General features: G+C 42.4%; 2 protein-coding genes across 2 annotated transcripts in view; one reads left to right on the forward strand and one right to left on the reverse strand.

The window, feature by feature from the left end:
• Fam114a1 (family with sequence similarity 114 member A1) overlaps window positions 1-12,069 on the forward strand; it is a 61,739-nt gene that overhangs the window by 23,736 nt on the left and 25,934 nt on the right. The window contains exons 4-7 of the mRNA XM_042678179.1: window positions 3,507-3,605; window positions 3,720-3,832; window positions 5,902-6,036; window positions 9,722-9,874. Coding sequence (XP_042534113.1) covers window positions 3,507-3,605; window positions 3,720-3,832; window positions 5,902-6,036; window positions 9,722-9,874 — 500 coding nt within the window. The remainder of the gene's footprint in view (window positions 1-3,506; window positions 3,606-3,719; window positions 3,833-5,901; window positions 6,037-9,721; window positions 9,875-12,069) is intronic.
• Tmem156 (transmembrane protein 156) overlaps window positions 1-12,069 on the reverse strand; it is an 88,504-nt gene that overhangs the window by 3,894 nt on the left and 72,541 nt on the right. The gene's annotated exons all lie outside the window — the stretch shown is intronic.

The raw sequence follows: 12,069 nt of genomic DNA on the forward strand, positions 1-12,069 counted from the left end.
GTGTTCATATCATCATCATCATCATCACTACTACTACTATTATTGTCTTGCCAGTTCTGGGGCTTGACCTCAGGGCCTGGACGCTGTATATGAGGGTTTCTTGCTCAAGGCTAGAGCTCTACCACTTGAGGCACAGCTCCACTTCCAGCTTTTTTTAATATATATATAATATTTTTTTATTGTGAAAATACTGTACAGAGGGGTTACAATTACATGGGCAAGATAGTGAGTACATTTCTTATCAAGCATTGTAGCCTCCTCTGTTTACCCTTCCCATCCCTTCCCAGCCTCCCCCCCCCCTCCCGCTCCCCCACACAATCCTCCCCCCCCCCACCAAAGTTGTAAAGTTCGTTTTTTTTTTTTTTTTTTGTCGGTCGTGGGGCTTGAACTCTGGGCCTGGGCGCTGTCCCTCAGCTCTTCAGCTCAAGGCGAGCGCTCTACCACTTGAGCTACAGCACCACTTCCGTAAAGTTCGTTTTTGACATGACAACTTGTACTTCTCATTGTTGCAACGGGTCCACCTGTATCCTTATTTAAACGACTTGTTTTTCCCCTTCCCCTCCACAAATTATACTGACATCAAATACAGTGAAAGCAGAGGTTATACTGTGGGGGAAGGACATACAAAGCAACAAAGAAATAATCTTATAAATGCTTTAGAAACAAATGCATGAAAGAAAAAAAAAACATTTAAGTACATAGCTTAGGGTTCATTTTCCTAACATCACCTTATCTGACCTTTTCTGCTTGACTCATATATATACTAGATATTGCAAATAAGGGAAACCATGGGACCTATGTTTCTTTGGGCCTGGCTTACTTCACTTAATATAATTTTTTCCAAGTCTTTCCATTTCCTAACAAATGAGGCAATGTCATTCTTTCTGATGGAGGCATAGAATTCCATTGTGTATATTTTGGTCCAGTCGTGGGTTCTGAACTCTGGGCCTGGGCGCTGTCCCTCAGCTCTTCATCTCAAGGCTAGCGTTCTACCACTTGAGCCACAGCGCCACTTCCGGTTTTTTTCTTTTTGCTTATATGGTGCTGAGGAATCGAACCCAGGGCCTCAGGCATGCAAGGCAAGCACTCTACCACTGAGCCACCTTCCCAGCCCCCACTTCCAGCTTTTTTTATGGTGGCTAATTGGAGATAAGAGTCTGATGGACTTTCTTGCCTGGGCTGGCTTCAAACCATGATCATCGAATCTCAGCCACTAGGATTACAAGCATGAGCAACCAAGGCACAGCTTGTTTTTACTTATTTTTGAGCACATGAAAAGATGCAAAACATCTTTTTCTCTAATTGTTGGAACACATTATCTGGGGAAAGGGACCCACCCAGATCAAAGGTGACAGTGACTGTATGTATTATTTCCTTCTCTGAGCACTAGATGTCAGACTAAGTAAAGTTTTAGAGTTACTCTTCAAAGTAGGGTGTGGCAGTGACTAAACCTTAGCTATGAAAGCTTACAGCTTATACATAAACGAAAGCTTAACTTTATATTTCTAGTAGAATATATTAAAAAGTGCGGAAAAGTGCATGCTAGCAATGAATCATCAACTCAGGGTTTTTGGTGCTGATCCTGAGTTTTTTTTCCCCTTAACAATGTGATCTTCCACTTGAGCCAAAGCTTCACTTTATAGTGGTTAATTGGAGATGAGTGTCAGGGACTTTCCTGCCCAGGCTGGCTTTGAACCATGATCCTCAGATCTCAGCTTCCTGAGTAGCTAGGATTACAGCATGAGCCACTGATGCCTGACTAAGAAGTCCTTTGACTAGCTAAAATACTATTAAAAGAATTATTAGTCAGAAAATAAAGTTGGAACTATCATCATGTCTGTTAAACAGATCCATTCTACACATAGGCACCTGCAAAGACTTTCCTTCCAGAAATGAAATGATGTTTTGAGAGGCAGATTGTGTGCACATACCCATGATCATTTATACTCTGAGATGGCAAGCAGCTGTTCTTTCCTGCAGAAAGAACCAGACAAGGCTGGAGAAGGTGGGAGGCAGTAACGAACATGAGGTTAATTAAGCCCTAAAATGGTATCGGTAAGGACCTGTCGTTACCTCTCTTCTGTGGCTTTCAGAAGAAGATTGAGCACCTGCTATCGCCTATCCTTCTAAAACTCATTTATGCCTTGATTCTGGCTCTGGGGAATCTAGAAGAGGATTGTAGGTTGAGATTCAGATGTAGTCTTCTTTTGTAAAATACATGTGTTTAAACAAATGTGAAGGGACCACATATCTAAGTGAATTAGATGATTACATTCTATGACACAAATGTGTTACTGAAACCTCAGTTAAGTTTTCACGGAAGCTAGAGACCCTTAATTGAAGTTTTGGATTTAGTGGTTCAAATCAAAACTTTGTTTTAGAAGTTTACTTTTTTGAAGTCACTCCATAATGAGCTTGAACAGTATCTGCATAGGAGGAGAGATATGCTTCTATTTGTGATTAAAGCTGTAAATGATATTTGTTAGTTTTCAAGGTTTTCTTGGTCATGTACGGTGACAGGTGTTTTCCACTGGATGTAATTGGTGAACATCAGTACTTTGCTTGTGTGAAATTTTCTCTAATAAAATACTGTTCTTTGAACTGGAATTCATCCCTGTTTTTCTCATTCAGGAGATGGATGCCAGATCAACTAATAATTTAAACAGTAGTTTCTAATTCCAGATGGTTCTCTTTACTCTAAAACACTACTGTGACTTAGATCCCCCAGCCCCAGCCCATCCTTTGAATTAACTTCAGCTTTGTGTTTTAACAATCTGAGGTCCCTAGAGAAATCGTTCCTTTTTCTCCCTTGAGACCATAAGGGTGGTTGAGCTGTGAGGGATGCAGCCCAGGCTGTTTAGCAGTCAAGCAGCCATGAAGGCCCAGGAACTCAGAAAGGCCTCAGCTCATCCTGGGGAGGCAGGGAGGAAGGATGCCTCCAGAACAAAATAGGAACAAGCCCATCTCCCCCTTTTGCAGGTACCAGTGTTTAAATCCTGGCCTATCTCTCTGTGTATGCTAGGTTAGAGCTCTACTACCTGAGCCATGCCTCCAGTCCTACTTTATGCTGATTGCCCAGACTGGGTTTGAATTACAATCCTCTGTATCTTAGCTCCCTTAGCATCTAGGATTACAGGTGGGACCCGCTGGCATTCAGCAAATCCATTTCTCTATGAAGTCAAGAGTTGGGTTTTGTTCAGTGCAGGTGGCAAAGTTATTTCTGTATTCACTAATAGAATTCCCACTGTGCCAGGTTCTCAGGAATCATACCCGTTTGGATGGAGGTACAACCTTCAGCCTGAATTGGAATGTTACTGTGTAACATCCCTTGTCAGAGCTTCCTGGTTTTTCCCACTGACCTTTCTGATTTGGGGATATCAGCTCAAGACCCTTTGAGATGATGAATTTCTGGTCTGGAATTCTCAGTCCTCCTACTTCAGCCTCTCAAGTGCTCGGATTACAGGCATGAAATACTATCCTCCACTGTATATTTTATTTCTCTACAGGTCATGGATTGACAGCAGTCAAGGAGAAAGCAGGAGCCACCCTACGGATTCACAGCGGCAATTCTGGATCTTCTGAAGGAGTACAACCTAACACTGAATGTGAGTGATGGCTGAGTGTGGGCTGCATGGGCTTTATTGCATTGTGTGCACAGTTAGAATGTTCCAAAGTCCAGGTTAGCAACATGACCTTTAACAGGATTGTTTTCTCCACAGCTACAGATGAGATCCCCGAGCAGGAGCCAACAGGGAGCGCCCCTACCTCCCCTTCATCAGGTTCAGGGTCTCGGGGCATGCTCTCAACCCTCACCAACGTGGTTCAGAACACGGTGAGTCCTGGCGACTTCCACTGTTTTCGTTTGTGTGAAGTTTCCATCTACCAGTGACCCAGCTACATCAGAGAAAAGGCAACTTTGCTCATGGCTCTGCCCTATGACTTTGCTGTGCTTTCAACTACAGTACAGGGGAACCCATGGATCCAGCATAACAGGGGTAAAATGAAATACAGCTTATGATTAAAAGCAAGCAGCTATCAGAAGATGCATTTCCAACCAAGTTTCTCCGAAGACTGCCTGTGGTTGGGGAAGGAAATCTTTGGCACAGCTTGCTTTCCTGGATAATCTTTCTTACTGCTCTTTTTTTTTCTTTTCTATTTTTTCTTTCTATTTTTTTTTATATTTTTTGAAAGGCTTGCAATATAGAACCCAAGCTGGTCTCATACTCACTACATAGCCCAGGGTAACATCAAACCTGGAATCCTCCTGTCTCAGCCTCTGGAGTGCTAGAAATAGAGACATATACCACCAGGCTCAGCTACTCAGGAGGCTGAGATCTGTGCATAGAAGTTCAGAGCTAGGCCAGGCAGGAAGGTCCATAAGACTCTTAACTCTAGTTAATCAACAAGCCAGAAGTGGCTGTGTGCCAGGCTTGAGTAGAAAAAGCCATAGAAGAGCACAAAGCCTTGATTGTAAGCTCCAATGTATACGTAAACAAAGTGTGAATTACTGACACACTATCATCCCCCAAAATACGTGCTTTTCAAAACTTATTCTTGTGGGCTGGGAAGGTGGCTTAGTGGTAGAGCGCTTGCCTTGCATGCATGAGGCCCTGGGTTCAATTCCTCAGCACCACAGAAGCAGAAAAAAAAAAGCTGGAAGTGGCACTGTGGCTCAACTGGTAAAGCGCTAACCTTGAACTGAAGAGCTGAGGGATAGCGCCCAAGCCCAGAGTTCAGGCCCACAACTGGACCCAAAAACAAAAACAAAAAAACTTATTCGTTGACTTGATTATTGGTCTGCTTCCAGATGAATATCAAAATGAAAATGAAGATGGCTAATAAAAATTAATTAATTCAGAAAAGTTACTATTTGATAATTATGAAGATTAGGAAAATACATATAGATATAAAAATAAATTAATTTTTTTCACATGAAATGGGGAAAGTATGGATATGACAGTTGTACAGTTGGTATGTGTACTGAAGAAGTGTGTGTGTGTGTGTGTGTGTGTGTGTGTGTGTGCATGCGCGCGCGCATGCATGTGAATGCACATGCCAGTCCTGGGGCTTGAACTCAGGGTCTGTACACACACCGTTCTTGACCTTCTTTTGCTCAAGGCTAGCACTCTACTTGAGCCATAGCTCCACTTCCAGCTTTTTTGTGGCTAATTGGAGATAAGAGTCTCAGACTTTCCTTCCCAGGCACCTCTCTCCTCAGATTTCAGCCTCCTTGAGTAGATAGGATTAAAGATAGTGAAAAAGTTTTTAAAAATGTGGTTTTATTCATATGAGTAATTTATGTAAATACTGATTGTTTTAATTTTGTTAAAAGGAAAATAATGGCTGACAAAGGTATTTTCGGGTGATAACTGATTAATAGTTTCCCAAACTGGAAGTTCATGAAAATCAAGCTGTCTTATCATTAATATGTTAATTATATATGTTTCAGAATGTATTCATAAGTCATCTGAAACAGCCTGAGGCTCTTATACTCCAGGGCCCACGATTAAATAACTCCTGAAAATGGCAAGAGTATTTGACATTTTAATAAACTGCTCCAAATAATTCTGCCACTTGGGTTTAAGACAAAATAGCAGTTCATTTTATGTCTTACATACATACATTTCTATTTATATGCTCAGAGCCAGTAAAATTAATCTCTAATGTGTTTTGGTGGTTTTTTCCTAAGCATTTTTTAAAATAATACTTCATGCCCTACGAATTATATAACATGATTTTTCAAGGAAAAGAAAATAGGATTAAATGGATGATAAATCTCCCAATGGGGAAAAGTGGTGGCTTTATATTGATTTTAATATTTGAAGATAATGCCAGTTACCTAGGATTTGCTGAGTGCTGCAGAATAGCAAATTGTGAAAAATAATCTGATCTCATTGGCAGGGCAAGAGCGTCCTCACTGGAGGTCTTGATGCTCTGGAGTTCATAGGCAAGAAAACCATGAACGTCCTTGCAGAAAGTGACCCTGGATTTAAGCGGACCAAGACGCTTATGGCGAGAACCGCTTCCTTGTCCCAGGTTTGCTTTTACAACTTTTTCTTTTCAGTTAACAAAGTAAATAAACTTTTATTTACCTTTTTGAGTAGATCATTAAAGCATGTACTCACGTTCAAATGGGATTTCTCAGAGAAGACTTTGTACTTGCACTTTTGAGTAATGTTGGAGCAATCAGATTTTGGGGACTCTTGGAGATGGACCATGTTGGATTATTAGCTTCCCATGAGCCTTTGGGGGACCATGAGTAGAATGTTATAATTTGAACATGAACTGTCTGCAAGCTCATAGGTAGACTGCTTAGTACTCAGGTGGTAGCACTTTTGGGGTGGTGGTGGAAACCTTAGGAAGTGGGCTTTAGGTCTGTGTTTGTCCCTAGCTCCTTTCTCTCTACTTCCTGTCTGCCAGGAGGTGAACAGCCTTCTCCTCCATGCACTGAGGCTTTGCCTCAGGCCTTGTGAACATGCAATGAAGACTCTGAAACTGACAGCAAAACAAATTCTTTTTTTTTTTAATGAAAAGTCAAATGGCACAAAAACAGATGAGAACAAAACCTAAGGTGCTGATACTCCCTTTATCCCAGTCACTTAGTGTCCCATGGGAGACAGTGACTTAACAGTTTCTTATGCATGCTGTTAGTTATCATCTAGTTATAGGTACAAATGGACACAGCTGTGTATAAACATATAGAACATATAGATACACCTGTCTGTGAGGATAGATCATGTAAGAGAGAGATACAACAGAGATAGTGTATATCTGATTCATAATTACATATGCTGCAATACATATAGATAGGTATATACATGCACACACATACTTTTTCAATTAAATGATAACATACTAATCATACTGTCTTATACTTTGTTTTATTCATTTAATAATGTCTTTAGGATCTTTCCATTTGTGCACACCTGAGCATCATAACTCATAGGGCTCACCAACTCTGGCCCACCATAACTCTATTGACTTGACCTCCTTCCAAATAGTGCTTTTCATTTATTCATTCATTCAGCAAATGCATTTGAATATCTGCCTTGTGTCAGACACTGTCTTTCAGAAGCCATAATGGATAAGAATTCCTGTCCTTGAAGAGGTTTTGTTCTAGAGAGGAAAGATGGACGATCAATCAACATTATCTAGAAGATGAGTGCTGTGGGGAGAAAGAACATGAGGCAGAAACTAAGGGATCTGCAATGTGGGAGGGAGAGTAGTAAGTAGCTTGGGAGGGAGTTCATGGAAATGATGACATTTGAGCAAATACTTGAAGGTAGTGATAGTGTTGACTATGCAGACACCTGTGTAAAGCACATTCCGGGCAGAGGCAGGAGAGTCTGGTACGGACATGGATCAGCAAAGATGCCACATGGTGAGAGATGAGAGCTAGGATGTGAATTATTGAAGATGAGGATAACTTTAATGGAACCCAGATCATGGGGGATATTTATAAGACGCTTGAGTTTTACTGTTAGTGGAACAGCATTTGGAAGAGGAGGAGTGATAGGAACCAACTTGTGGAGCAGAAAGATCACCGTAGTTACCATCATGAAAATAGACTGGAAGAAGGAAGGCCAGGGAGGCCATATTAGAGTATGAATCAGTTTGTCCTCCTAGAAGCTGTTGCTGTGAACTAAGCAAGAGATAAGGGTGGCTCAGAACAGAACCTTGTGGAGGCCCTGCAAGTACCTGGTTGCAACACAGTTTGAAAATAGATCCAGGCTTGCTTGCTGATGAAATGATTATGGGCTGTGACATGAAGGAGCATCAAGATGGCTCCAAGGTCTCTTCAGAGCAGCTAGAAGGATGGAGATGGCATCAACTGAGATAAGTCCACTATGGGAATTTCATCAGGCTTCTGTGTCTGTGACAAAACACCTGGTGTAAACAACTTACAAGGAGGGATTGTTTATTTTGGCTCATGGTTTCAGTTCATGGTCACCTGATACCATTGCTTTGGGACCCTATCACAACATCATGGTGGTGTAACAACCCTGCTCACCTCATAGCAGCCAAGAAGCAGAGAGAGAGAGGAAGCGGCCAGGATCTCAATATCTCCTCCAAGTCCTACCTTCTGAAGGTCCCCCTCTCCCCCCAGTAGCACTTCAGGCTGATGGCCATGGCTTTGACACCAGTGCTTTTAGTGCTCACTCAAATCCATTGCAGGAATCTATGACCATAAAATCAGATCTATTCATACATGTACTACCCAAGTTTCTTGTTTTCTATCCTAGCAGCACAGGGAACTTTTTTTTTTGAGAAACACGCGTACAGGATGGTTTTCAAATAACTGATTTAAATCTCCATAGCATCTTCCTGTCAGGAATTCTCCCACTCCAGAATCCCTCCCTGCTACTTCAGCCCATCTCCATTTTATCTCCAGAGGACAATGGAGCCAGCATCCTTTGGCAAGGAGATTATCCTCCAGGTAGCTCTGATTCCATGCTCCACTTTCAAATGAAGCCTAATTACACTTTTCATTCCATCTCTTCTTCTCTCTGTCCAAAAGTACACATTCAGAGAGGGAAGCTGGTGTGGGGAAAGGCAGCAGCCTCCATTATTTCCCCATCGTCACGCCTTGAGATTAGCGCAGTAGTTGAGTTTCATTACATATGTTCAGTTGTCCCGGTGACAGTTTTATTTAGTTGTTTTGAGAAAACCTAGAAATTGAGAGTCTGTGCTAATTTAGTCTTAAACATAGACAAGAGAGACAATTCTTTCCATAGCCCAGTGGGTTCTTGGCTAGCAATCTCAAGAACCCCAGAGAAGAATAAGGCTGATTGTTTTACTGGCACACGAAAAACACCAGCCTCTGTTCGTGGATGATCTTCGCCATGACCTTGTGGTATTGCCCAGGGTATTTAAAGTCTCACCACAGATATTAAAGGACCCTATAAACTTTATGCTCTAGTAAACTTAATGAGAAATCACATAAAGGATGCTTACAAGCCAAAAAAGCAAGTACAGAAAATTGAGAGTGACTGATTGACTTGCATTCCTTTTGTTGCCGTTTTATTTGAATAATGGGAGGGTGTAGCACAAGGGTAGAGGATTACTGGGCATAAAAGTTTTGCTCTATTTGCCCTACAAAAGCACCAGGAACATGTAATGGCCATGAGCAGGCGATGGTCACGAACATAAAGACATGAACATACAAAATTGAAAATGGAATATCATGTAAAAATTATCAATAGCATCCATCAAAACTTTGCGGAAATTTGGAGTTGGGGGTTAGAGGCCCGGTTCAGTTGATAGAGCCCCACCAATGAGCAAAAGCATTAGGCACCAAGTTCAAGTCCCATTCTGAGACCTAAAAGAAAAACACTTCCAGAAATCCCAAAGTAACCAAAATCTAACCCTTCCCAGACACGAAGTCAGTTATTTCCATTGTCCCCAAGTTTTACATAGGAAGCTGTGTGTGCACGTACGCCAGTCCTTAGGCTTGAATTCAGGGCCTGAACACTGCCTCTCAGCTTCTTTGGATCAAGGCTAGCACTCTACCACTTGAGCCATAGCTCTACTTCTGAACTTTTTGGTAGTTTTATTGGAGATAAGCATCTCAGGAACTTTCTGCCTGGGCTGGCTTTGAACCACAATCCCCAGATCTCAGCCTCCTGAGTAGGTAGAATTACAGGCATGAGTCACCAGAGCCCAGCATGGAAAGGGGCTTTTAAGCATACATCTGGTGTATAAATGTTGCATGTTTCTGCAGATGTTAAGGGAGGCCAAGGAGAAGGAAAAGCAGAGACTGGCACAGCAGCTCAGCGTGGAGAGGACCGCCCACTATGGGATGCTGTTTGATGAATATCAAGGTTTGTCACACCTGGAAGCCCTGGAAATTCTGTCCAATGAAAGCGAAAGCAAGGTACATATGCTCTAGTCACTTCAGTGACATGTTTAATGGTGTGTTTCCTTACACAGGAGAGGAAAACAAACAATAGAGTTCATTCCTAGAGTCTCATATGGTCAAATGGTCGAATGCTGTATGTACATCCTGATGACTCCTCCAGCTGTCCATAGTTCCCTTGATCCATGCAAAGCTATTACCCCAGCCCAAGGCCAGGAGTCAGCACAGTAAGAGTGGCCACTCTCTACTTCCACATGGTGTAATAGGCTGTTCTAAAATGGGGCTGTCACACTGCTGACTCTCTGCACGCCCACCCCCCCCCCCCTTGGTGATGTGTTCTGTCCCACAGCTTCATTGCTGCCTGCTAGAAACAGAGCAGCTGATGCTTCTTTTAACCATGGAGCTTTAGTATATTTTGTTATATGGATTATATTGCTATTATATATTGCTATATATTCAGCATCTTGTTGAAATACCTGGGTAGTAAAAAGCAGCATTGCCCTACTGAAAATTAGTTTTATTTGAGAAGGAAAGCCCAGCCTTGTTTGGTAGCCCTGCTCATTCACTGCCATTGACAGCACCTTCTAGCTGTGAACTCAGATGGTGGAAGGGGCCAGCTCTGTGTGTTTCTTGTTCATTTGTTTGTTTGTTTTTGGTGCTGGTCCTAGGGCTTGAACTCAGGGTAAGGGCACTGTCCTTGAGCTCTTTTATTCAATGCTAGCTCTCTACTACCTGAGCCATATCTCCACTTCTGGTGTTTTGGTGGTTCATTGAAGAGTCTCACAGACTTTCCTGCCTAGGCTGGCTTCAAACCAAGATCTTCAGATAACTACCTCTTGCATAGCTAGGGTTACAGGCACCCAGCTTTTGTGTGTTTCTTTTGCAAGGGCACTGATCTCAGTGATGAAGGCTCCCTGCTCAAGACCCATTGGTCTCCAAAAACTCTACTTCTAAAAACCACTTCCTTGGTGATTAAGCAACCCCAGAGAGTAAAAAATGAATAGCAGAAGCCAGATGATTTCGATGACATTTTCCTTAAAGGGTCTACAGGTGTGTGTGTGTGTGTGTGTGTGTGTGTGTGTGTGTGTGTGTGTGTGTGTGTGTGTGTGTGTGTGTGTGTGTGTGTGTGTGTGTGTGTGTGTGTGTGTGTGTGTGTGTGTGTGTGTGTGTGTGTGTGTGTGTTGTATTTAACAAGCATTTATATGGCACTTTTCTAGTCACCACTATAAGTACTGGAAACCTCAGCTCATTTACCTGTGTATAATTGTCATCCTGACTCCACTCTGGGCTGATTTTCCAATAGAGGGAACCCTCTGCACATGCTGCCAGAGGGGCCATGACCATCCTGGTGACACTCTCTAGGGAGAGCTAGGAAGGTGAACTTAGAAGTGAGCCACAGAACGCAAAACTAACTTTTGATTCTGCCTGAGCTTTATCTTCTTACATTTAGATTTTGGGGAGATTGAGCATTTTTGATGCCTACTTAGGTAGGAATAGTCACCTCTGATCATAACACACAGCTAGGTGCCAGACAGAACAGAGACCCCTTCCAAGCCCCAGAATATTAAGCAACATATTACTATCTGTGTAGGTCCTTTTTGTGTGTGGATAACAGTCCTGTGCTTTTTTACTCGACTAGCAGCCTACCACATGAACAACAGCTCTACTTCCAGCTTTTGGTGGTTAATTGGAAATAAGAGTTTCACAGAGCCAGGCACCAGTGGCTCACTCCTGTAATCCTAGCTACTCGTAGGAGACAGATTTCAAGCCCAGGCAGGAAAGTACATGAGACTCTTATCTCCAGTTAATCACAGAAAAAGCCAGAAGTGCCACTGTGGTGAAAGTGGTAGAGTGCTAGGCTTAAGCAAAAGGAAGTCAGAGACAGAGCCTAGGCCCAGAGTTCAAGGCCCAGGACTGGCACCAAAAAGAGTCTCATTGACTTTTTATTGCCCAGGCTGGCTTTGAACTACAATCCCCAGATTTCAGCCTCCTGAGTAGCTAAGATCACAGGCATGGATCACTGGTGCCAGGTTATATATCTGCCCTTTATTGTTAGCCATGACCTTCAGTGATTACCTTGTGGTCAAAACTTCAAGCACATCATTCTCCCCAAAACGATGCAAAATGAACATGTATTAATTTATTTCATTAATTAAATGAGAAAAACAGACTGAAGTTATCACCAGTTCAAAGGAAATGCCTGAGAAACTTAA

The sequence above is a fragment of the Dipodomys spectabilis genome, unplaced genomic scaffold (genome assembly GCF_019054845.1).
Source record: "Dipodomys spectabilis isolate Male_0828 unplaced genomic scaffold, ASM1905484v1 ptg000043l, whole genome shotgun sequence".
In the NCBI taxonomy this organism is placed as follows: Eukaryota; Metazoa; Chordata; class Mammalia; order Rodentia; family Heteromyidae; genus Dipodomys; species Dipodomys spectabilis.